At 34.1% G+C, this 27,960-nt stretch overlaps 1 protein-coding gene across 2 annotated transcripts; it reads left to right on the plus strand.

Annotated features, from left to right (window-relative positions):
- The first annotated feature begins 6,029 nt into the window (after positions 1–6,029).
- LOC143042109 (uncharacterized) lies at positions 6,030–18,488 on the plus strand. Of its 2 annotated transcripts, none has more exons than XM_076214366.1 (5): positions 6,030–6,237; positions 13,213–14,875; positions 15,248–15,353; positions 16,317–16,493; positions 17,934–18,488. In XM_076214366.1, exons 2-5 carry the CDS (start codon positions 13,745–13,747, stop codon positions 18,230–18,232), a joined length of 1,713 nt encoding a protein of 570 aa, XP_076070481.1. In that variant the 5' UTR covers positions 6,030–6,237; positions 13,213–13,744; the 3' UTR covers positions 18,233–18,488. The 2 variants fall into 2 exon arrangements, with proteins under 2 accessions (XP_076070481.1, XP_076070480.1); XM_076214365.1 differs by having other exon boundaries at positions 13,227–14,875.
- The last annotated feature ends 9,472 nt before the right edge of the window (positions 18,489–27,960 follow it).

Below are 27,960 nucleotides of genomic sequence, written 5' to 3' on the forward strand. Positions count from 1 at the left end.
TCTTTGGTGTTGTTCCTCAAGTTATTTGGGGTTATAACTTTTTCTTAACTCAAGAGTCGATGATGAGCCTTCTACAAAATTATAACCTCTCGTCTTTGGTGAGATTTTTTTTATGGAATATAAAATCCTTAACAATATATATACGTATATTTTACAAATTAATGTCTCATTTACATGTATTACTCAGAAAAAAACACCTATTTTTTTTTATTATTTAATAAAAAAAATCAAATCTTTCTCAGTTTAGACCTTATAGAATAAGATCCCCAGTTCTTAACTTCAAGGCATAACAGTTATTAATACGTTTGCACTTCTTATTAGCAGTGAAACATGATGTGGATCCCTAAACATATAATTATAAGCAAAGTTGCATAATTGACAAGTTCTGTTTTCTATCCGCGAAATCATCTCTGTAACCAAGAACATTGCAATAACAGAACGATAGATATCTACTAAGATGATGATGTGAGTGCCAATGAGACAATTCTCCATCCAAGTCACAATTTGTTAAAAGTAAATCATAGGTCAAAGTACAGCCTTTTATTATTTTTTAAAAGTAGCGTCCGAAGCATTTCTTGAATTGTCGTCATCAGAAAAGATCAAATCCAACCACCTGAAAGTCAAACATGTGTAAGCAGAGGCGGATTTAGGGGGGCAGGGGGCCCGGGCTCCCCCTTTTTGGGAAAAAAATTTGGTTGCTTATATAGGGAATCATTGAAGCGTGACTAAAGTGGGCCCCCTCTTAGGCAGTCAGTGGGCCCCCACTTATGAAAATTTCTAGATCCGCCACTGGTAAGACCAAAACCAACTAATAAATACTAGTAAGTCATATTATTCAAATTTACCAAATCAACTATATGTTCCTATTTCAATATATTAAGTTTTTAACTGAAACGCATTTCATAGATATATTTAGAAGATGCGGTATGAGTGCCAATGAGACAACTCTCCATACCAGTCATAATTTATAAAAGTAAACCATTATGGTCAAAGTACGTTCTTCAAAATGAAGCCTTGGCTCACACTGAAAAGCGGGCTATAAAGAGCCCAACAAAATACAGTGTAAAACCATTCAAACGGGAAAACCAACAGTATAATCTATATATATAGTACGCCGCTAGATTAAAACTGACGTGGAAAGGTAACACATGCCCACCGAAAGCTCCCAGGTGGTCGTGTGGTCTAGCGGGACGGCTGCAGTGCAGGCGATTTGGTGTCACGATATCACAGTAGCATGGGTTCGAATCCCGGCGAGGGAAGAACCAAAAATTTGCGAAAGCAAATTTACAGATCTAACATTGTTGGGTTGATGTTTAGACGAGTTGTATATACATTATGTACACAGCCATGTATCACCATCATTGATGGCGATCCGATGGATACATCTGTTGTAGGGTTGTCACTGACTCAGACGTACTTATGAATATAATTATTTTCTGTGACTGTATCTTACATTAATTTGTAGGATCCTTTACTATAGATAATTTAGCTGATCTGTAACAATAAACATCTTCATGCCTTATATATCATGTACTGTAGTACGCCGCTAGATTAAAACTGACGTGGAAAGGTAACACATGCCCACCGAAAGCTCTTTTTTTTAGAGCCCAGGTGGTCGTGTGGTCTAGCGGGACGGCTGCAGTGCAGGCGATTTGGTGTCACGATATCACAGTAGCATGGGTTCGAATCCCGGCGAGGGAAGAACCAAAAATTTGCGAAAGCAAATTTACAGATCTAACATTGTTGGGTTGATGTTTAGACGAGTTGTATATATATATATATATAACTCGTCTAAACATCAACCCAACAATATAACAGCACGAGAAATACTTATGAACCACACCAACAAACGACAACTATTGAACATCAGATTCCTAACTTAGGACAGGAGCAAACAATTGCAGCAGGTTTACACGTTTAATGGTATCAAACCTTGACCCTTATCTGACACAATAGTGTAACATCACAACATAGAAAAACACACTATAAAATAGCAACTGAAATGGCTACACTCAATCAAAAGACATATCAAAAGTTTACATTTTTTATGAACGTAGAATGTATGTCATCGAAAATTCGCAGTGTTTTACTTACCGCTGTAAGTAAAGCAAACGACAATCATAAAGTTTCCCTAAAAGAGGCATTGGAATTAACATCCTGATTCCATCATACATGGCTGCGTATTTATCCCAAACGGACGCGCCACTTAAGCAGGTTTCACTGCTAGTCGGGATACTCCCAGGGATTACCATTTGTCTAAGCTACAGCCATTCCTTTGGGTTCAGACTAAAAATTTGAAATACTTATAGTGAGAAAACTTTTTGATTCAAAGAACTTCGTCAAGTTTTATAGTAATGCAAAGGATATATTCATGGTAACATTAAAACGGGAATTTCTTTTAAATAACCACTTTGATCACCACAGTTTTTGATGAGGTTTATGTTGCTCAGTCTTTTGTTTTGTATGTTGTGTTTTGTGTACTATTGTTTGTCTGTTTGTCTTTTTTTATCCATGGTGTTGACAGCTTATTTTCTACTTGCGAGTTTGAATGTCCCTATGCCATTTTTCGCCTCTCTTTGACAGGTTTTCTCACTAACTATTTGTTCCTCACAATATTTTACAATAATTGTGTTCCAACCTGTGTATCTATAACATATAGAGATTTTAATATTTGGTAATAAAAAAACATCTTTATTTCTAGATGAATTGTGAACTTTTTCTCATTTGACATTTTGCACTTTGCATTCTTGTTCTCTCTGGTGCCTAAACAAATTACCTCTAATAACAAAACCTTTGACTTTTTCTTTAAATTGGATATGTTAACAACGTTCAGCTACACTATATATAAGTAAGTTACAAAACTAAATTAGAGGGTCTGAATTTAAACGATAAATGTGATGCCTAATTAAAAGAGACTACCAGGCTCTTTAAAGAAGCACCGCAAAAAATATTTGAAAATTCCGTAGCTGTCCGTTTGCCAGGTCAAACTTCTGTCTCGGCGGCTATAAAATACAACCTCATTTTCTAGTTAAATTCAAAATTGTCCGTCCTTCCACCCGGTCGACCCCCTATTGCAGGACATAAATATATTGTATTTGTTGTTATTTGGATAATTATGAGATATTTACCATTGGACGTGAATCAAATAACATTAAATCTTTCGTGGAACATTGGTGGACTTATATATCATATGGTAAACGGACAGAAAGTCACAGGACAAAAAGTCACAGGACATAAAGTCACAAATTTGGTAGGACAAAAAGTCACAGGACAAAAAGTCACAAATAATTTATTGACAATTTTTTTAATATATAAGAATATATCTTGAAATATTTACTTTTAAATACATATATTCATATTAAAGTTTAGGAAATGTGTCATTATACTTGAAAAATGAAGATTTATTTAATTTTAATCATGCAAAAGATGTTTTTCTTGGCACCATGAAGCCATTTAAGTGCCAAGTCACTTTGACATTTCGTTTTTTTAACAATTATTTGATAATCTTTGATATTTTTTTTATATATTTTGTTTAAAAAGTTGGTTTATATACAATAGTTTAAGAAAAATACAAAAATATTTTTGTAGAAATAAGCGTTTTTTATTCAAAGAAAATAATCAGAAAAAATGAATTGTGACTTTTTGTCCTGTGACTTTTTGTCCGTGACTTTTTGTCTGTGACTTTTTGTCCTGTGACTTTCTGTCCTACATTCTATCATATATGTCTGGAAAAAATAGGTTGACAGTACATATACAGTTTTTAAAAATTGTCAGAATCGTTCATATTAGCGCTAAAATAAATATATGACTTTTAGATCAAACAAAAGTCAATGCAGGAATCGTTGACCAAAACAAGAAATGATATATAAAAATAAGAGATGTGGTATGGTTGCTAATGCCTCCACAAGGGATCAAATGTTATAGATGTTAATAACCATAGGAACTGTATTTCAGTTTTCTTCCCATATTCAAATACTTCTAATAACAGAATAACCCCATTTAGTAAATTCAATAAACGTTCAAATTGAATTTTACAATTCATTTAAGTTATAAAACATCGAAGAAATAAATAGGAGACAAGTGGCCCCAGAAAGTACAGATTTTATATTCAAGATAGGAAAATCGAATTAATGTATAGCTGCCAAAATTATCGTCAAATTTCTGTAATTATGAGATACAATTTTAATCATTTCACGGTAATTTACCCTGATGTAGATTAAACAAACCATAAAATTTAAATTTTACTCCAACTTAATATATGTAAATTACAGCGTAACAATAGGGTGTTTAAAGTTTACGACCAAAACACAGTTTATCGTTCGTGTTTTACAGAGGAAATCAAGTTCTTCTCGCTGTTTTAACCCACGGGTTCAGAAGTGAATATCTACGAAAATTCAATTAAATTGTAAAACAAGTTGTTAACCAGTTTATTAAGACCAGGGGACATAGGGGTATTTTACAATCCGGGACTTTGATTTTACCGGGCAATCATTGATTGTATACAAAGTCCATAAATCAATTTATTTACAGTATTGTTATCGCTGATCGATCTGAAATTACTCAAATATTGAACAATCACTTGATAAAATTTGAAAAATTGACTCATTAACGAAAGTTTGAAATTTTTCTTTGAAGTTTTCCATAGAATTGAGTCCGTAGTAACGGAATTTTGGATCGATAGAGTGTGTGTATTAAAAAAGAATAAAGTCGGGCTTTTAGGTTTATATATGAAAACTTAGAACAATAGTTAAAGCGACTTAAAACTTTAAAATTGTTTTATAAATCAGTCTTAGAGTCTATCATGGGGAAAAAATGAGAGAACAAAAATACAAGTAAAAAAACATCCCAAATAAAGATCTAAGAATAAGGAGATGTAGCAATTTGTATTTATTAATTACGTAAAATCAGACCACTTAAAAATGGTATTAATTATAATAATATGTATTGCAAGTAAATAATTTCGGAAGGAATCTTGTTTATATAAAAACCTAAATAGATGGTGAGCAAAGACGTTTTAACTGGATTGTTTTCTTTCTTCTTTATCCAAGAGAAATTAAAGTGTAAAACCAGTCAACGTGCACGAAAAGATTTAATCTCGTTAGGAAATGATGAATGGACATAAAAACTTAATAAATTAGATACGAGCAAACATATAAAATCAAGCCGTTACATTTGGTAATTTCTGAATCCATAATGTCCGCATTAAAACAAGACCCCGTTTAGAAACAGAGGAAGCCGTCCATCACCGTTTAATAAACCGTATCTCCAATGTTCTTATAAATGGGGATATGATCGGTCAGGAGGGTTACAATTACTTCCCCCAAAAAATCTTTAATGTACATAAAATTTACATGGTATATCCCTTTGTATTTTAAAACAAATTCGTAATAACAAGCATCTTTTCTTAATGTGTCTGTGTAAAAATTATCAAATCTTTTGATCAGAATACCATGGTAACGTTTATAGAATTATAGTAATTTCTAAACGGAAACCATTACTACAAAAGAAATCAATTTTGATTCAATAAGTCCCATGATATTTTTCTCATTTCCTGACTGACAAACAATTCCCTGAAGAGAGCATTATTTACTGACCTAAGTTTGCCCTTTAACTTTGTTTATAAGGATGTTTACTTCTTTTTTGTGGATATTAAAAGAAATAAAATGACTTTCCGTTTTCAAAATTGATTTAAGGTTACTTTATCCAATTAAAGAAATGTAACAATTAAAAAACCTGTGAAATTTTTGGGCCGTTGCATTACCTATGTAAATAAAAAATCAGCCAGGTAAATAATCTATTATTGTGTGTACATTTACAAAATAAACGCGATAACAATTCAAGTTACAATTGTTACCGTTTCTATTGTTAATCTTTTCATTCATTCATTTCAACGGTTTCCACGAGGTAATTCTTCACACTTGAAAATACCGCTATTTACAATAACTAATTTGCATATCAATACCTCCCGATCACTGAATGGCTAGTTTTGATGCGCCTGCGCAGAAACGACTGATCAGCTGAACGGCGCTTAATACAAACCACAAAATCCTCATGTTTTCAGTGTTAAATTGACATTTCGTAGGAAAAGAGTTTATATCAATGTGACAGTTCACAAAATGCCCAGGACCTTTTTAGTCCGAAGAACAGCATTACAATTTGAGACTCCATCATCAACAGAAAGTGAAGACGATAGTGAAATTAATTCTACTGAACTTCACGTGAACCACAATAATAAAGGTATGTTTATTTCATATGTAATCAAGCATGAAAATGATGGCCTTTAATATCTTCTTTATTATTTAGATTTTTAAACATCTTTTTAAAATTCTATTAAAGTAATACCGTTATTTAAATATAACGGGTTTTTGTTAAAAAGGTAAAAATATCAAAATTATCAACTGTTTAACAAAAATATCTAGCACCTGTATCCGACGGGCATCTGTCAGCATCCGTTAGAACTGCAGACGTTCATTATGATTGTAATAAATCAATGTTATCTCTGTCAAGTTAATCCTTGGTCTAGAGATTTTATTTGATAAAATAGGGATGTTTATTGCCATGTCAGATACAAATGAGTATTATTAATTAATTAAACTAGTCTTATAATCATCGTGTATATGTGTATTATCATGAGAATTGTGTATTACTGTTAATATAAATGTCAGAATGGTTAATTAATGAAGGTTAACCACACATGGGAGAAGATTGTTTATTTGTAGGCATGTGATTAAGATGTGTTGTTTCAGACCCAATTTGATGATATAGATAAAATAATTTTAAAGACTTTTACCAAAACTTTGTATTGTAAGATCTTACTTTACAAATCCTCGCTTTTCCCAATCCGAAGTTATGTTATGTAAAAATTAAACCAAAAGGTCTAAAATTATAGCATTTCATTTATTTAATAACTTTATAGATACATTCATATATTCATTTTCAAATGTTAACTTAGAATTATAATCAAAGTTTCAACGAGCAAAATATATAAAAAAAAAATGAGGAAGGTTTTGTTATGGATCTAGGATCTATTCCCAACAAGTATTTCTCTATAAAGGAAAGATTTGAAATTGTCTGTTTCGGATAGACCAAGGATTTGTACAGTCTAACTATACAAATCCTTGGATAGACAGAAACCATATTGAAGTCATTTCAAAAATTATTAGTGTTCCTTTTTACTTGATGATTTTGGTAAAATGGTTTATACGATCTTTATAGATACAATTGGAGTGTCACACAGTCAAAGCTCACATTTATCTTTTTCTTTCAAATTCATATACACCATTTACAAGAACTTACTCTTGACCGTTATAGTGTCCACTTTTAGTAAGACATTTGAGACTAATGTACTAATGTATTATTTATTAGATCAAAGTTAGAGAAGTGTTTATGTTACAAACTATTCAATAGGTAATGATAAAGACCTTGATTAGGCAATGACAACATACAGATTATACTGTTTTTACAGTTGATTTCTAAGTTTCCATAAAGTCTGGGAAACTTTAATTACCATGCATTAACACATAGGATTGAATAAAGTTCCCACCAATTAGTTTTTATTGTAATTAACCACGTTGCGAACCTAATCGATAAAATTCCGACATTCAAACAAGATTTACACCTCAACAGTGCGAATTCACCTGTCGCCTCGGCTGTGGAACTGTCTGCACCGTTAGAACCCTGCACCATTAAAGATTATACCGCCACACTCATATAATTCAAAACTTCAATTTAACTTTTGAAGACCGGTTAGAAGTTGATTAAGTTATCATACCCTAAAGGGACCGCAGGTTATAAATTAAAAAATAGATAAGAAAATTGTATTTCTTTATTTATATAATTATGTTGTCAAATAGATTAATTTGTTTGATAACCGTTGTCTGTTACAAAATACGGCAATTAGATGTTTGTGTTTTCTATATAAATATACCTTCTGTACATTGTCCTTACATTTTTATAACAAATATAAATATATAATTTGTCATGTTATTGCTTAAGGCATGTAATAAATATACACATACAATTTTATATTTAAATTTTCTCTTTCAAAAATTTAACAAATAATCATTTCAAAGTCATTAATTATTCGGTAACATTAAAGATTTAACATCTTTGAAGAAAGAAACTTTTTTAAAACGATTTAAAGATGTTTTTCAAGAGGTATTTAAAACCCATCGGAACGCGCCAAAAAATTCAAATTACAATGTCCGTGAATAATTAATATAACGGTTGTCGTTGATTAAATTTCATCATGCATCTAGCATCTGTCACTGACAGTCGATTGCAGTCTTTTAGTAATCTCGTAAAGGCTCCAATATTGATTTTGGATATTTTTCATTAGCCAGGCGCTGTATCCTCGTTCTGGGATTGGTTGTCTTCATGATCAATAACGGTCGTCTGCCAGAGAGCTGTATTTAAGGAACCTTTTTCTATTAGCATATTGATGGCGTTACACAATGATTAACGATTGAAATCAGGAAAATGACTCTATTTTAGGTACCTAGTTGTAACAGCTGCGGAGTATTGAAATTTTCTCAAATAAGAAAGGTCTTTGACGATATTCAATCTCGTGCAGCAGACTTCTGCTTCACAGACAATTGATTTTTAAAGTTGGCGCTATTTGACGGATACATCTTTTATACACTCGGATGCCGTATACATTCATGTATTCTTACAATTCTCTAAAACGTTTTCTCATACATGGATACTGTAATATCTATGTTGTCAAAGAAACTGTCTATGCTTTTATTAATATCATTTTTGATAAATACCCGTTTATGAATGTATTAAAATATCTCTTATTCTAACACAAAACGTGTCAAAATTAAGACGTTTTTATCTCATTTTTTCGCCTTTTTGGATTACGGTAACGGATTATGATTAGAGTGAAAACAATATGTACCCCGTATGTTGTGACAACGGTGGTCCGTAGTATATGCAGGTAATCCCGGAAACTAATACGCGATATCCAGAGAAAACCGTGGACGATACAGTTAGGGATAAAGGGATTATTTCTTAGTTTACATACTGATACCGGTATTTGGTTATTTCATTACATTATAATCGCCATGATGTAAGTGGATAACGATTTCCATACATATTTGTGAATCGGTTTGAATCCACTGATTTTCGGGTAATAAGTAACCGAGCAAAGGCGAGTTCGTGCTACAAATAATACAGGAATCTTCTATATATATAAACGTAGAATATGTTTTCTTATCGGTAGTTAGCTAGGAACAGGACAACTCACTCTGCTTTACAATCTTGATCGTACGTATATAGAGCTCTTAACCAAACGTTTCTGCAGCCAATACGTAATAAAAAAATCTCTTTCTTGGAACAGTTAATTTTATATATGTCAAAGGTCAGCATGACTTTAATTGAGGTAGTTGTAATGGAATGACATATTGCATGAAAAAAAGAATAAAAATAAGCTAAAATTTGGACTATTAAACTAACTAGAATAATAGTCCCAGGCTAAATTCACAAAATTAATTCATAAATGGAATAAGAAAAATACAGACACACTTTCAATACACCTTGTGTTTCCGCATGGGTTAGTATCGCAATCTTTCAAAATGATATCAATTATTAAAATGAACACGAATTAAAGTTCATGTATGACGATTTTTACCTGTAAATATGCCTTTGTTTGATTATATCTTCTGTTTTAAATAAGAATTAAGAAACATCTGTGTAGTTAAAATAAAAATCTTCTGTAAACAGCGACAGATGTATAGCAGAATATATAAAAGTACTAATTAAAACATATTTTCAGCAGGTAAAATTTAAAAAGTTGAGCTTATAATGTTATTTTCACCTTCTATGTATTCTATTTGTAACTGTATTTCTTGTACGTTTCACCTGGCTTTAAACTATTTAAAGATCTCCCCGTTACGATACAAAGTAAAAATAGTCGTAAAAAATGGGTCTTTATCAAGATAATTTGGTAACAGTTTGACGGCTCGATCATTTAATGGGGCGAGTCTTGCGTAACGAAATAAATGTTTTACACTGATAACAATAAGAGGCTTCCAAACTGTGAATAAAACGCTACATGTAGCTATCATTTTGGTAGACATGTAATCTTACGAGACTCCCGCCCTTTTCTAAAAAGACAAAACATATACAAGATTCTTAATGTGAACAACATCTGCCTCTATTTACCAAAAAATATATATATATGTACGTAAAATTTTTTGGTCATGTGACAGAATTAACATAAACAGACAGAAACAAACTCAAGTGAATAGATAGATGCCCGTTCACTTTACATTTTTATATAACAGTCAGAAAGCAAATAAATTTATACATAAATATAAAAAAACGAAGTCCCACATCCTTAGTTATAGCGTCAATAAAAAACAAGACACTAAGACTTATTGGTGGATAAACAATGCAATTTTGTTTCGGTCAAAGTTAGTGTTATTATGGGATTAGTCGAATAACACACACACTTAGTAATTTCTCAATTGACAAGATGTCAACACTATACACGCTTTTCGTTGTGAAAATTCCATTTTATCCTACAACGGTTGCTTAGTCATATTTCCTAATCAAATTTGTTAAGTAACACCTATTGAATTATTGCCCGTTATCTATTTGTGGTATTTGTTGAAATCTTAGCACTTCCTTCTTAAACGGCGATAAATTAATTAAAATGATCGGTGATTTATTTGTCTGATAAGAATATCCATTCGATTTTACTGACACTTGCAATTACCAAAAGTTTTATCCAATTTGCATTAATAAATCCCAGACATGATATTTTCCCGTAGAATTGAACTTGTTATCTCTCAAACCCCGAAAAAAATGAAAACCCAAACGGAACAGTATATCTATATCAATATATATGATCATGCACGAAGTGAACGAAATCTTTCCATCTGAGATTAACATGTAGAAAACTTCGTAAAACAACAATAATTGGGTCTGGGACATCTAGGCAGTAGAAACATGAACAATTATACTATAGATGGTCGTATATAAATTATAGTTTGATTTTAGAATCGAACTATTTTGATTTGAGCGCTGCTGACGAGTCTCGTGGGACGTGCACAATGATATTATTATCTTTAAATTGACTTTGAGGAGTTCTTATAATCAGTGTAATGATTAAGTTCCGAGTAGAAGTATGAGTATACTGTCATATCAGAGCGAGTTTGCGCGAGGGCAAGACTTCTACATGCTCTATGTATTGAATAAGACCATATCTTACTAGTATAACAATCTGTCACACAAGCGCGCACAGAAAGATACAAACTCTTGACCTTGACTTTAAGTTAGTTTGAGAGGAAAATAATCAGTCATCCTTCGTGAAATGTTCATGTTTTATATAATAGTCAAAGATCAAAATATTACAAAGCAAACACTTTAATAAAGTTTATGAACTTTTAATATGAAAGAACTTTTTGTAATGTTTTTCATAGTCGAAGGTTGACAGCGGTCAACTTTTTACGATCGATTTATGACACGCGAAGAAAAATGACCCTTCTAAATTTTTTGTGTCATTTTGAAGATTTTGAGAAGTACAGAGCAAATACGAAAAATTATGGCCTTTTGTTAAGGGAACAGTTAAAATGTAAAACAGTTAACCTATAAAAATAGCAGGAGTCTTTACAAACTATTCAAATTTGATAACCCAATACACCATTGAACGGGAAGTTGGAATGCAGGGTTTTGTTCCCACATTGAAAATTCTGAATGAATGGGAGATCATCGCGACGAGATGACCGTTAATTTAAAAGGAATTCCATTCAACATTTTTACCTTGAACCACGGTATGACCAACTTGTTATTTTCTACCACCTGTCGCACCTTGCGCTCTACCTGACAGGTAGAAATTGTTTGGTCGTTATAAACATCCAAAGACAGATGTGACACCTTTCTTATGAGGGTCAGAGGGGTGGTCCGCGGGGAGTCTAGGGAGTATCTATTCTTCTTTAAAAAAAAAACACTCGCAATGTTTTGGCCAGAAGAAAAAGTCAAGTAATTTGAACATCTGCCGGTAGTGAATCCCGGTCAGTGTCATTCTTATGTCAAGAAGTAATATCTTTTAAATTAGGTCAAATCAAAACCCTAGAGTACACTAAGGATAATTTATTCTTGACATCCCATTATTATTAAAATTAAAGATTTGTTAAAATGAATGCACAGGAAATGCAAATACATTGTGTGATATATTTAAATATTTCCCAATCATGGTCCTACAAGCATTCCTTCAGGCATATCATTCTAAAGTTAAGATCGAAAAGTTATAACTTTTTACGCAAATTTATTTTTGATGATGCTTGACTTATTGACACACGTGCTCGTCTCGTGAATGAATTTTAAGCTATCCATACTTTTTCATTGATAACTGCATTGAATTTATGATTTTCAAATTTTGCTTCAGTTATCACACAAGCAGAAGAAACTAAATTATTTTCTTTTTAAACCATCCTGATTGCGTAAGAATGGTCACAGAAAGCAAATATTGAAATAATTGCATAAGGACAACTATAGCGGTACAAAACTTCGTTTTCAAGACCCCCCCCCCTCCTCGCCCGGTAAAAAAATCCCAACAAAAACAAAACATAACGCCAAATACAGTATTCAATGGATAACCTCTGACGTTAGAAGGAAAGGCGATTTATTCAGAAACGGCCACCACTGATCACCAAGTCGATCACCATAGATAAACAATTTCCAAGTGTCCATATCTATTAAAATGTCATAATTCCTTAAAGTGCAAGACCTGTTGTGAAGTAGTCAAAGAAATGCAACACGTTGATTCTTAGTGACAGCTGTAAAGCGATCTGACCAACATGTTGCCACGGTCATTTTTCGTAATTGTTTAAAGGATAAAAAAATCAAGCTGTGGCAAATTGATAATAAATGCTATAATTTAATATATTTTTATACCTTTAAGAACTAAATTATCGATAAATAACAGCTTTCCCAAATAAATATCAAATAGGTAAATAAATATATAATTGTATACACGTCGTTATTTGCAGTTTCTAAATCTAAAATGTGTTTCAATTTGTTGTTTGCGACGAACTTCAACTTCAACAAATATCAAGGGTAAATATATCAAAAGACACTCCTTGAATGCAGATACATGTATACTGTAACAAACGCAGAAGATTGTCTAGCCCCTTGAATGTGTGTAACTTTAAGTGATTTCGTTGTATTCGTTTCAACAAAATAATTAAGCCGTCTTCTCTATTTTAGATTTCTTTTTTCAGATTTGAGCGTTCCTGAAAGTTCTCACGACATTCTTTTGGTAGAACCGAGAGTGAAGGAAGAAGAAGTAGAAGTCGAATCTGAGGCTTCAAATTTACCAGCAGTGGTATCGTGCGATAAATCACCGACCTATCTTTCAAGGGCCATAAGCAAGGTTATTACAGTAGACTCGGTAACTGGAGCCATTGAAAATAAGACCTCGTCGGTAAACACTTTCATTAAGGCAGAGATACCAGATCCGGAACTTGACGCTGAAGTAGCCTATCATACTGACAGGTCACTTTCTAGTACCACACATGACAATAGTACATGCTCTAGACCTATAAGCATATCCTCGGTGGAAAGCTCCGGAAGTCAAGTTTTCCATAGCAACACGTACAGTGATATCTCAGAATCGAGTTTTCAAGAACATATTCAAGGAAGGATTGCACCATTATCGCTTCCCCTGATAACCCCTCATCAGCCATTACCTCCCTTTGCTTCTCTGGCTTACAACGTTTTTATATCATCTAGACAAACAATGGGTGAAACATTACAGGAGACAGTTACCATGGATACACAACCAACAACAGTAATGAAACTTCCTCTTCGATTTCCATTAAACAATAATCAGGATCAGTGCTCATATAAAAATGAAAGACTTACAGATGATAATCAAAAGTGTGTGAACGAACAAATAAAAGACACGAGAGTGAAATTAGCGGAAGAAAAAAGTGAGGAGAAATCCGAAACTTCAGAACAAAAACAAATCAAAGACAATTTAAAAGAAACAATAAAAAGTGCTCCCAAAATATGGAACCCTTTCCATCATGTATCTACACCAAAAACAAACAAAGTGCTTCCGATTTCACCTGTTTTTAACTCTCCTGTTAGTCATATTGTAAATAATTTGAGAAGTCCATATTTGCCTCCACCTGTTGTTAATTATGCTGCTCCACTTATTGCAAATTCATATCGTCATTCAGAAAGACTGGGTTCACCTCAGATGAGAACACCAGAAGCACGTATTTCAGAAGCTGAAAGATGTTACAACTACTCGTACAGTACTGGGTCCCCGTTCTTACGGGAACCAGGTAGTTCCTTTCAAACGGTTCCACAGATAAACGCTTCTCAGAATTTAAATTCTGTTTTCTCACCAAGAATACCTAGTCCATTTTTACCGTACAGGACCCATTGCACGCCCGAATCTTATTCTTCAAGTACAGTGCAACCTTCGAGAACCTCAACTCCTAGCATAACGCCACATCCGACAACGCCAATTCATCGAATTACTCCAATTTCGTCAACACCGATTCGTTCAATACCAGAAGCTCATATGTCAAATGCACAGAAACGTCCTTGTACACCAGTGTCTGAAACACCAAAACGACAACGTATAGACAATGTTCCATTCCAAATATATAAGGAAAGTCCGACGCAAAGTTTTGACCATTGTTTTCAGAATTTGCCGTACCGATGTTCTAGCACACCAGTCATTACAAACAACGCTAGTCAAAACCAGGAGAATTCATCGGTGAACAGAACACCAGTCACTCATCTACAACAGAGGGCAGCACTGCAGCATGGGTCTCCTATTCTGACACCATCGTCTATCTCCAAAGAAAATATACCAAACCAGAGTTCCAAAGACGGAGTTTTGAAAGTCGTAAAGGTATGCATACATTTGTGTTCTATATATTTAAACGGTGAAAATAATAATAGTTTAAGTAAGAACATTATAAAAAAATTTCTCAAATTGTTCTTCAATCTTCTTGGACCGTTTTTTTCCGGAACCCTTCCATATAATTTCATAAGGGTCAATTTAGCTGGATTTTAGGGAATTCAAACACGAATCAATCTTTTAAACTTAAAGAGTGTTAAATTGAATGAATATTAACGCAAAATATGTAAAATACAAAAATTGACTCGTTTCCACCAAAACCACTGAAATATTGTATAATACAATCTCTTTTATTCTAGTTGCAAATATGTATGACATTGTTTTATGGCAACATGACTTGATTCAATTTTTATATATTTTTAGACACAGCAGACGCCTCAGAAATTTGAAGTGATAAATGGAGGTTACGGAATAAAGAACCCGTCATTTGTGCCGCCAAAACCTGCTGATATCACAAATATACAACAAGGTATGTACTTGTAAGATATACAAAAGACAAAAATGTTATCCATGGGACATCACTCCATGTCTACAACACTTTCAGTCACCAGGTGACGTTGTTTAGTACTTGGCACGCGCCGCAAACTGAGACTGAAGTGTGTCGTATTTTAAATAGACAATTTAGCCGTCACAGTTTCGCGCTGTTTTCTTATCTTAAGATGCCTGAGTAAAGACCATATGTTCACATTTTACTTCATAATTAAACATTTCCTTGTCATTATTTAAATGTTTGATTAAAAATGACTAAATCGTTAAAAGTTGCCACTTGACAAATTTCATTATGATTTAACTTTATTTACAAATCTGTAAAATGTCAATAAAGATCAATAAAATTCTTTTCACAAAGATTAATGTGCGATACTGGTCGTAGGTAAGCAGGTTACAAATTGTACAATTATACAATAGAGTGAATAGTGTCCATTTCAATTCAATTATGTAAAATTTAAATACGCCTTGTAGGATGTGAACTTTATATAACTTGACATTAGTTCAGTATTGGATAGTGTATTGGCACTTTACAATAAAACATTTTCATTTCTTTTTTTAAAGATCTAAAATACGCTAAATATCTTTAATATTAATTTTAGTAAACTACTAGAATTTTTACTCTCATATCGGGGCCTTTTAGAGTCGAGTTTCCAGTATGGGGTTTTCTATTTGTTGAAGTCCATACGGTTGCCTGTAATCTCCCAATACCACTTTATTTTCACTCTTTTGTAAATATTATTTTTTTACTGCCATTCGTAGAGGCCAAAAGCGGGCGCAGAAGCGACTACTTTTTTATTAATGTAGAAAATTTCGTGAAAGTACTAGAATCCACGAACACATATCGCGTTATGATTCCATTTGTGTATGCACATCGATATGGTAAATTTTAGTGATATTCAGAAATACTTCCACTTGTATATAAAATGTTTATTTATCTTTACAGACGAAAACGGAAAAGGAAGCTTTATGTGCAAAGTTTGCGGTAAAGAATTTACCATACAACGGTTGCTGAACCGCCATCTTAAATGTCATAGCGAGGCTAAAAGATACTTGTGCACTTTTTGTGGGAAAGGTTTCAACGACACTTTCGACTTGAAACGACATACTCGTATTCATACAGGTACGTCTAGTAATAAATATTTGATATTCATTAATCATAACAACTACTTTCTTCAAATAATCAGTTGTATTGTTGTCAAACATCCGAACTGTGCTTCACTGAGGTGTTCTAATATAATATCTGTTTAAGCACGTTCGTACAAAATCGTGTATTATAGCATCAGTTCTCGTAAAATAAAATAAATCTAGAACACTTACAATTTCATAGAACTAACACTTTTCGGATCAGCAAAACATATTTTTGAAGAGTATACAGGTTCTGCGTCTGTAATCATCTACAACCAATAAGTCGGCATTTTAAAAAGGAATACGAACTGTTGCTTAATGATAATAATAAATACATTCATGTGTACTCTTTTATTTGAAATTGTTAAACATACGCAATAAAACACTGGTCAATAAAACGAGTAGCCTTATACTATATCAAAGTAACTCTCTTTAACGATTTATTAAATGATGGTTGTTTTCATAAGAGGTTTACGTGTCAAAGTATCCATCGCCGCTATGTAGCCTTTTGTGCTGTTGTGGCGTTGAACAAACACCAATCAATGTTTACATCGCCGTGATTTTAGATTTTTGCGCTGGTGCGGCGTAGAGCAAACACCAATCAAACAAAGTTTACATCGCCGCTATGTAGCTATATGCGCTGGTGCGGCGTAAATCAAACATCAACCAACCAAAGTTTACATCGCCGTGGTATAGCCTTTTGCGCTATTGCGGCGAAAAGAAAACGCCAATACATCAAAGTTTTCATCCGCGCGATATAGCCTTTTTGCGCTAGTGTGGCGTAATGCAAACACAAATCATCCAAATTCATATGAGGTTTACGTGTCAAAGTATCCATCGCCGCTATGTAGCCTTTTGCGCTGTTGTGGCGTTGAACAAACACCAATCAAAGTTTACATCGCCGTGATTTAGCTTTTTGCGCTGGTGCGGCGTAGAGGAAACACCAATCAAACAAAGTTTACATCGCCGCGATGTAGCTATATGCGCTGGTGCGGCGTAAATCAAACATCAACCAATCAAAGTTTACATCGCCGTGGTATAGCCTTTTGCGCTATTGCGGCGAAGAGCAAACGCCAATCCATCAAAGTTTTCATCCCCGCGATATAGTCTTTTTCGCTAGGGCGGCGTAAAGCAAACACAAATCATCCAAAGTTTACATCGCAGCGATATAACCTTTCGCGCTAGTGTGGCATACAGACTACACAAATCAACAAAAGTTTACATCGCCGCGATATAGCCTTTTGTTCTAGTATGGTGTAAAGTAATCACCAATCAATCAAAGTTTATATCGACGCGATAAATCAATTTGCGCTCGTGCGGTTTTAAGCAAACCAAACTTTTACTCAATTAACCAAAGTTAACAACTTGAACTTTTTCTTTTAACTCACTATCACATTTATACGTAAGCATGATATAACTATGTTCTTTATTTCAGGTGTAAAGCCATACAAATGCGAGCATTGCGAGAAGGCGTTCACACAGCGATGTTCATTGGAATCGCACAGTCGCAAGGTACACAGTATGGAACTTAGCTTTGGTTACAAACAGCGACGCAACAAAACGTACGTTTGTGAGGATTGTGGTCATTCTACAACGGATCCGGAAGTTCACTTCAAACATTTGAAAGATCACCATCCTAACTGTCCAGCGCTTTCCAAACCGCATGATAAAAGACATTTCAAATTCCAGGCAAATGGAAGACCCGCTGGTTCGCCTTTACGACTAAGACACTAACTTTTGTATATTTTTGTTTCTTGTTATTGTTTCAAAGTATTATTTATTTTCCGTCCCATTGTTGTATATTAATTGAAATACGTTTGTATGAAAAATAGGGCTAAATTTGACAGTTCAAGGGAAATGGCGTGCAATACATAACCTTGGGCTCTCTGTTTATATGTATAAAGATATATCATGAATGAAATCCTTGAATGAACTGAATTCCATGTATGCTGTTTCATTATGGGCATGCACCATTAAAATATGAAAACTGTGTATTTTTTACGTTTTTTTTTGTTGTTATACAAGAAGCACAGAAGATAATAATGCATGGTTGTTCTAACCCTCGTAAGTTTAATGATCGAAAAAGGAAAAAAAAAACCCGACGAAAAAAAAACCACTGAAAACAATATACAACAGTACACAAACGCAACATATAAAAACATACTGAGTGACACGAGCTCATGTCGTGGGCCTCAATCCTTAGGTTCTGGTTGTCTGGGACTACAAGATTGAAGTCACGCTTTTCGATATCTAAGGTTTATTCTACAGCCATGAAACAAGCACATGTATGACAGACGACGCTATCTGTTCGCCGCCGACAAGCATAAAAAGGTATACAGTCCCGTAGAATAGCATAAACAGGCTCAATTATGTCCTACTTTTCCAGTAACCAGAAATACCAAATAGAGGTATATAACACTCAATCAAAAACTGTGGATGTTATCATGTGTACCTCAAAGATTGGCACATACTGCGCCCAATGTAGCATCTGTTGCTCGTGTAGGTACATGTACACACTCGGTTATTAGTTTAATGCAGTGACGTTAAAGGGGTAGGTGCAATAAGGTCATTATTTGGCCAAATTGTAACTGCAAATCTTAAAGTTATCATACATATTCTTTAATTTTTCCAAACTATACTTGGGTACAATTAAGGTATTCTGAAAATAAAAACAATTTCACACTAAATGAGTTACCATGGCAACAAATCATGACAATAACAAGAATGTGTCCTCAGTACACGAATGCCCCACTAGCACTATCATTTTCCATGTTCAGTGGACCGTGAAATTGGGGTAAAAACTCTAATTTGGCATTAAAATTAGAAAGATCATATCATAGGGAACATGTGTACTAAGCTTGAAGTTGATTGGACTTCAACTTCATCAAAAACTTTAACCTGGAGCGGGACAGACGGACGAACGGACAGACGGACGGACGAACGGACGGACGAACGGACGGACGGACGAACGGACGCACAGACCAGAAAACATAATGCCCCTCTACTATCGTAGGTGGGGCATAAAAATTGCACATTTTGTAAAATTTCTTGATTTTCCTTGTTTTTCATCAAATTTTTAGTAAATTATAGGTTAGAAAAGTCTTTGCGCACCCAAGAAACAACTTTATATTTGGTGAGATTCGGTCAATAGTTGTAATAAAACTTCTTTAAATTAAGGAAAAGAGGGCTATAGATAACGACTATACGAACATATCTGCCGTCATCTGTGAAATTTACAGATGTTACATAACAATAAAGTATTATATACCTTAAGAACACAAGGGTTGGTCTATAGGAATAAGTATATTTGATTCATTAAATATCCAATTACTATATCAAACAGGAGTCCGAGATGTGGTATGCTGGCCATTGAGACAACTATATCCATCATAGTTCATATTACGTGGATGATAGGAACTATTGGTCACCGATGCTGCATTCTTTTTATGTATATGCCTTATGTTTCCGCATTCACGATATCCTCAATCAGAACCGATCCACTCACGCATGTAATAATGAAAATTTGTAGTTTTCAGATTTATTAAGACGTCTATCAACTTCGGACAGCGTAAAAACCGCCCAAAACGACATTCATACCCATCGACAAAAAAAACCCAACAACAACTAAATTTGAACTTGTAGGTCTGTTAACAGAACCATTTCAAAATTTAAATGTTTCTTTTTTCGTCAATTTCTCGTGGGGAACTGATTTTGTAGGAGTTTAATTCCATGTACAACAGTCAATGATACATGTATCTCTTCGTTAAAGTATTCACCGCAGCATAGCATGTTGCGATTTAGAAATGTACATACCTTTAGAAGAGGTGACAATTGTTCCACTCAAGCACACCCGGAAAATCCTCTCACGTCTTTCATTGCAGAACCAATTGTTCTGCGTGTGTAGATTACCAGCCGTGCATGGTGTATCAAATGATTGTAAGGTGTATTTGTCTGTCTGGAATCGTCATCTGACCGTGACCACATTTTATGGTGCATTAGGCAATGTTAAGTTTTTAAAGTTATTTTTGGTTCTTGGATACTTCAAGAAATTTGTCTGACTATATAAAATTTTATTGAAATCATATGATAGATTGATTATAAGTTTTGGTGGCATGGTTCATTGGTCAATTTTTAGTTCGTTTCTAAAAAAGGTGTGCACGTACAAAATTGTATTTGCAATTTTTTTTCTTCTGACCTTGACCTCATTTTTATGGATCCTCTTAAGTTTATGTTATACTTGAAGTAAACCTTATATTTAAGACTAAATATAAAATCAATGGTCAGTAAGACAGGCGAGACATTCCAGTGCAAGCACTCTTGTTTTATTTACATTCAACAACAAGCGTCTCTCGACTTGGCGAGATTTTTAAACATTGTGATTCCCACAAATAGGAATAGTCGTTTAGCAGCACACCCGTCTTTTTCAATTGGCCGTTTCAAAATCTAAAGGACTATGCGTATAGGCTAGTTCCGGGATATGGTTTTCAGACGAATCTGTCATGTGACTTCCATCACCACGTGACAAAAATGAATGCAAAGGAATTTCCAACACATGTTGAGCAAGCGGATGAAAAAGTTTTATTTTATACTGCACACAATATCTGGGAAATTAAAATCTGAAAGGATTGTCACCCTCCTTCAGTCATACGTCAATCACGATTATGTACTTATGGAACATTAATTATGTCTATACTACCCTACAGAATAACGGTTATGAAAGTGCCGGAAACTTTAATAGAGCAGGGATACAGACGCGCCTTCTATCTGGTAAATGACGTCACAAAGGCGTGCGAAATTGACGATCTTTTCCGGTAAAAGACATGATTTCAGAAATGACCTACTGGTCGTACCGCAAAATGGAAATAACGTCACGGCATTGGTTGAATTTCCATTTTTTTGAACGTTTTCAACCAATCACGACGTGTTGGTGTACACTTTTGAAAATATTACCCAGAATGCATTAGATTCTGAAACATCGAATTGGCTCGAATCTTCTAGTGTACTTTACTTTATTAGTTTACTACTCAACTAAACATAATGTAACAATAATGTAAGACCAAGTAAAGAGCTAACTAAAATTTTAAAGAAATCAACGTATTATAGACCTAGCTAAGCATGATGATATATATACATCGATCGGAAAATGCAGGAATTCAGTAAAAGATAAACGTGGTATAGGTATTTGCTTACAGTCGATTTCAATGAGTGTGTAGCTGAAGTAATATCTGGTAAGCATGTTCGAATTACTTGAAAACTTAAATTTTACTGATGGGTGACTTTAACGGAAAATGTATCGAGAAGTGTCAAATTAATTATTTTAATATCCGATGATGTATGAATCGGCATCTTCCATTTTCTACATTTGAAAATGCCTGTACCAAGTCAGGAATACGACAGTTGTATATTCGTTTGATGTGTTTTGTCATTTGATATTGTCATGCGAGTACGGACTTTCCGATTAAAATTTTCCTTGGAGTTCAGTATTTTTGTGATTTTACTTTTTTTATTATAATGGAAAACGGCTTCATCAGTTTATAGAAGCACGTGAGCTATGTGCTGTTAATTGCCTCTCGGTTTGTCAAGGATTATATCCGCGATAGACTATGTTCTTTTTTCAGAAGCCCTTAGTTTAAGTTTAAAGATATTCTTTTTTACAAAAGTAGCAAAAGGGATTTTACACAAGTTATAACACATCAGCGATGTCCTCTACCTATATAAATATAAAAACAAACGTAAGTACATTAGATGATGACGAAAAAAACATAGTAGGAATGCATGTAATACATACTACAAACGAAAATAAAAACAAAAAATACAATATAATAATTATAAGGAATAATACTGAAAAACTGGAGTGAAGAGTTGGAAAGTAGAAATTTAGAATGTTAATTGATTGTACAGACTCAAAAATGTCTCTGTTTTGCTGAAAAGAAAGGTCTACGTCACCAGCCAATAAAAGCTCAATGGATAAAGCATATCTTTCTAATTTTGAAAACGATATTTCTTTTGCTTCGATAGTTGTGAAAAGCGCACTAAAAATAGTGTATACTTTCCTCAACAGGGTGGCCTATATGCAGCTGCATGCGGGACTGGATTTAATATTAACACGATGTAAATCTGAATTTAAAGAACTACACATATTTCTCAAACGTGTATGAATGATAAGTTTTCTATCACCACAACTGAAATAGGTAGGTGGCTGTAATTTGGACTTCATCTTTCGTTTGAAAATATTTATATTTTTGGACGTACGTATGTCGGAGTTAAGGCTTTTCCATTCAATAGTAGTACATTGTAGATGGAAAAAAGGATTTTCTGGTTATGTCAAGTCTATAAGCAGGTACTGCATAGTTATTACTGTTTCGTAAATCGTAGTTCGATATTTGACCAACAAGTGGGGCATTAAATCGCAGGGATAATCAAGGGCAGTCCAATTATGTAAAGAATAGAACATATTAAGCTTTTTAAAACATATTGAGCTTTCTGGACTTTCTTCTGTCCGCAAGCAATTGCCAGTCAGTTTCAAAATATATAGCTTCCCGACTAGCAAACACGGGAAACCCAGTTACTAATCTTCCTTCTTCCAACCGAACATGTTCTAAATTGTCGAAATCGTTTTGAGTACAACCATCCCTTAACTCACATGCATATTCCATAATGGGTCTTATAAAAGTTGAATATATACGAGCAAGATAATTTCTATTCAATACATATTTAAATTTTTTAAGAACACTTAATCTTGTGCTTGTACACTTAAAATGTTTTCTATATGTGTATGGAAATCAATTTACCATTGGAATAAAAAGTAATCTTTAAGTATTTATGACAGGAGACAAATTCTAGCCCTCAAGCTAGGTTCACACTGCCGATCAGATCAACTCGATGATCCCGATTGTCCAAATATCCACGACCAAGCTCAACCTATATTCTTGATCGGGCCTGTTTACGACTTCTCACCGACCGCAATCCGACCTAAAATCGACCATTCACGACTCCTTAATTACTCCATCACGACAACATTCGATAATTCCGATCAATTCACGATCTTTACACGATCTTTACTCGACTAGCTAGACCAAATCAACTATTCACGATCTCAGCCTGATCTCGACCAGACCAAATCGACCTGATCGTATATGGGTCGTATGGATAATCGGGAATTGGTCGGGTATGCACATTTAAAGCATTAAAACCTCCGAATTTTTTTATTCTCCGCCGCTTCGGAGTGGACATTAAGTGTTATTCTTGTCCGTCAATACGTACGTACGTCCCAACATGGCCCTTTATAATGTTATATATGCTAGCTGGGGCATTATTAGTGTCCCAAGGACATTCTCCGTTTATTTGGTTATATTCAGTAGAAGGTCCGAGTAAAATCACACATTTAAACTATCTACATAGAAATAAAGCAGTTAGATTTGTGGGCAAGGTGGTAAGAGCTCAGAGAGACAAGTAAATAGCTGTGACGGAGCTTGTAGAGTTCATAGAAGACGAAGAAGATGGTGTAGACAGCAACAGGCGCCGAGAAATCTAGGTGAGGCAGTGGCTGACACGACACACGGCCACTTTAAGAGACTTGCACTAACTCAACAAAGAGGAACCCAATGCTTATAAAAACTTCCTCATAGTGGACACTGATATGTAATAGTAGTTGTATTGCTCTTTTTTGGAAATGACGCCACAAAATGAGATGTTAGATATCAATATACATAAACTTTACCATCCCCATTTCCTTGCTTTCTTACAAATAAAAGCGTACTGTTTGTCAAATGTATGTGCATAAGTATGTAAGCAGTATTTTTCATAGATTTGATATCCAGTAGTTGAATGGTTAAATATATTTATTTTCTTTTTGCTGTATGGCAACAACCTGTATGTTTTGCCCAAAAATATTGCAAACAGAGGTCAAAGACATATTTTCCCCAAATTTGACCCTAAGTAGAATTTCAATCCCCTGGAGTGATACATTTTCTGAAACAGTTTACAATTTTACATATATCTATCAAGCTAAAGATCAAGAGTGCATTTCTTTCTAACCAAAGTTTGGTAAAATAGTTGAAATTTTTAGTATTTTTAGACAATGTTTTGAGTGATGACAAGCAAGAACACGTTTAGATAATTGATTTAATGTTAAAGTTAGAAAGAAATGCATAGTTTGAACTAACAAACGACGAACGATAGACGCATTTGCAGCGAGTGTACAGTTTGTCAAAGTTTATGCAAACTTTGCAAAAGTATGTTAGAAACAATTGACCAAAACGTGTGCTCGCTGATCAGTTTGTATCGTTACTGTTAGAAATTAAGAGATTCGCACCAAATAAATAGTTGTCTTTCGTCTCATTTTTGTGTGAAATTCAAATTACGTCAAAAAGTTCGAATGAAAAAAAATGACTGTAAGGTGACCTGTATAGTTGTTATTGATAATTTCTGTGTCATTTGGTGTTCTGTGAAGAGCTGTCTCCTTGGCAATTGTACCACATCTTCTTATTTTATGCAACAAAAGTTTCCGGACAGACAAAACAGAAAATAGCCCATAAAACAGGTAAAATATAATCTTGATGTTCTTATAAACCAACTTTGAAAGATAACTTAGTCATCAGCAGTCTTACAATTAATATCATTGCACAATTACTTTAATATATGAAAATCCGCCGGTGCCAAAATTGCAGGATTTTCTTCCCTTCCGGAACAACTGAGATAATCCTAGGTTTTGTTGGGTTACGTGTTGCTAAGGATTTAGTTTTCTATGTTATGTTGACTGCTGTTTGTCTTCTCGTCGGTTACCGTTTTGTCGCTATGGTTGGTCGGTTTGTTTTCGACCTCTGAGTTTGATTGTTCCTTTGGTGTCTTTTGTCTCTCTTTTAAAATGTTACCTCTCCTTACAAAAGACACGTACTGTACATGGAGGAATTTTTGTACAGTTAAAAATAATGTTGCCAATATATTTTTACGCAAGCAGAGTTATGAGAGTTAATCAGATCTGCACACACTTTTAGAGAATCGTGTAGCAGTCATGTGTTCTCGTATATGGCCGAGTAGACATCGAAGAATGGTCGAATGTGGTCGCGAAGGGATCGGGTATTGGTCGATTTAGTCTGGGATACTATAAATATAAAAGTCGCAGTGATCTGGAAGAAAGCGATCGGACATTGGTCGAGTTAATATGGAAATGATCGGACATCAGTCGAGCAAAGGTCGAAATGATCGAGTACTGATTGGTAAAATTTTTGAATTCCAAACAAACTCGATCTCTACACGATCCTTTCCCGATCAATTCGAACGCTACTCGACGAGTTCTCGATCTCTTCTCGAGTGACTTGCTTCTCAATCCTTACTCGAATGTTTTTGACATGTCATTCCCGATTGTCCCACTTTTTAAAATTTTAGAGTTCTGATTGTCCCACATGAAAAGTTCTGATTGTCCCACATGAAAAGTTCTGATTGTCCCACATTATTTTATGAAGTAAAATGTTCTTAGATAAACAAGACTATTGTTTGTTTTGCTAAATAAACAAGAACTAATTATTGTACATTTAATATGAATTTTAAAAAAGTATATAAAAAAAGTTTTTTAAATCATTAGATAAATGCACTTTTTTTTTTATTAAAAAATATATTGATTCTGATATATGAAATATATCTACAATGTTATTTTTACGTTATTTATAAAACAAATGTCAATACCTTAATTTTAAGTACTTTTTTCTCTGTAAAGTTATTAAATATATATAGAAATAATGCATGCAATTTAAAATAATAAAATCATTTACATTCTACACTCTACTCGTTGATAGAGATGTTTCCATTTTAACTAGGGAAGTCAGAGGTCATTTTATATACAACATTATCTGCACTATTGAAGACTGCTAACAACAAACGTCAGATGCACCTAAAGACAACAACATTTTTTATTGATAACAAAGCTGCTGTCTAGAATTTTGCCAGATCAGCCTTTCCAAGAATCACTATTAATTAAAGGTTGTTTTTCCAATATTCCCATTGTTTTTGCAGTCAACAGCACAGGCACTTGTCTCTGAAAAAATGTACTAATTACCTTAACATAACACGTGTTATATTAAGGTATATAGGGGGAACAAATTCTTAGACAAATGCGTCTGTGGTCAACAGGACTCTTCATCAACTTTAAAGAAAACCAAACTTCCATAAAAAATAAGAAGATGTGGTATGATTACTAATGAGGCAACTCTTCCAAAGAGACCAAATGAAACAAATTAACAACTATACGGCCTTCAACAATAAACAAAGGCATAACTGCATAGCTATAAAAGCCCCAAAATTACAAATGTAAATAAATTCAAACGATAAAAGTAATGGAATCATTTATGTCCAAAATAATGAATGAAAAACAAACGACAACCACTGAATTACAGGCTCCTGACATGGGGTAGACACATACATAATGTGGTGGGGTCAAACTTTTTGAAGGCACTTACCCTCCCAATGGGACAGTGTTTTAACAGTACAACATAAGAATAAACGTGGACGGTTGCTAATACATCACCACAAGGCAACACAGACACTAAGATCTGAGAGTACTCGCAGTTACTGAAAGCTAGTTTAAATCCAATAAAAACAAATTAAAAACAAATAAGACTAAGATTTTATGACTTTTATATTATATTCCATGTTTGATGATATACTTCAATTGCACCTTCTATGTGAAAAATAAAATATGTAAATATTATTATTTGTTTATGTTTTTTTTTCATATTTTATAAGTTACATTGATAAGTAACCTTTAATTAAATGCAACACACTATAAAAACAACTTAATCACTAACATATAACAATTCCCAATTGTCCCACAAACATATTCCCGATTTTCCCACAAAATTTCATTACTTTTTTACCTGTAATTTCAAAAAGTGGGACAATCGGGAAGACACCAGAAATTCAGATCGATGACGAGCAAGGTAGACTATCCCGAACATCCTTGTCGATTGAGTCAGACCAGTCTCCCGATCACGTAATTTGTCTTGATCGGGCTTGGTCGAGTTGATCTGATCGGCAGTGCGAACCTAGCTTAAGCCCCGGTCACAACAGATCGTACGACTTTTTGTCGTGGAAGATCTATAAAATAGTTGTCGTTGCCCTGTCGTGCAAGATGTCAAAATAATATTTCGAGTGGTCAAATTAGCTAAGACATGCCCACGATTGTTCCACGATGGGTACAAGACATTCAAAAATATGTAATTGTACTGTCGTGTGTGCTTGTCGCAAGTCGTACGACAATCGTGAGTTGTTTTGGGCTATTTTCAGGTTTTCATGTATTGGGATGCGCGTGTGACTGTCGTGCCACTGTCGTATGACGGTTGTGCAACTGTGATGCGAGTGGCGACTCTCAGCGAAAGTTCTTTAAACATGTCAGGCTCCATCCGCATGAATCTAACGAAATCACAGGCAGACTCCCGTTCCAACTCTTGCATCAGTGAACTATACTG

Source organism: Mytilus galloprovincialis, chromosome 8, assembly GCF_965363235.1.
Source record: "Mytilus galloprovincialis chromosome 8, xbMytGall1.hap1.1, whole genome shotgun sequence".
In the NCBI taxonomy this organism is placed as follows: Eukaryota; Metazoa; Mollusca; class Bivalvia; order Mytilida; family Mytilidae; genus Mytilus; species Mytilus galloprovincialis.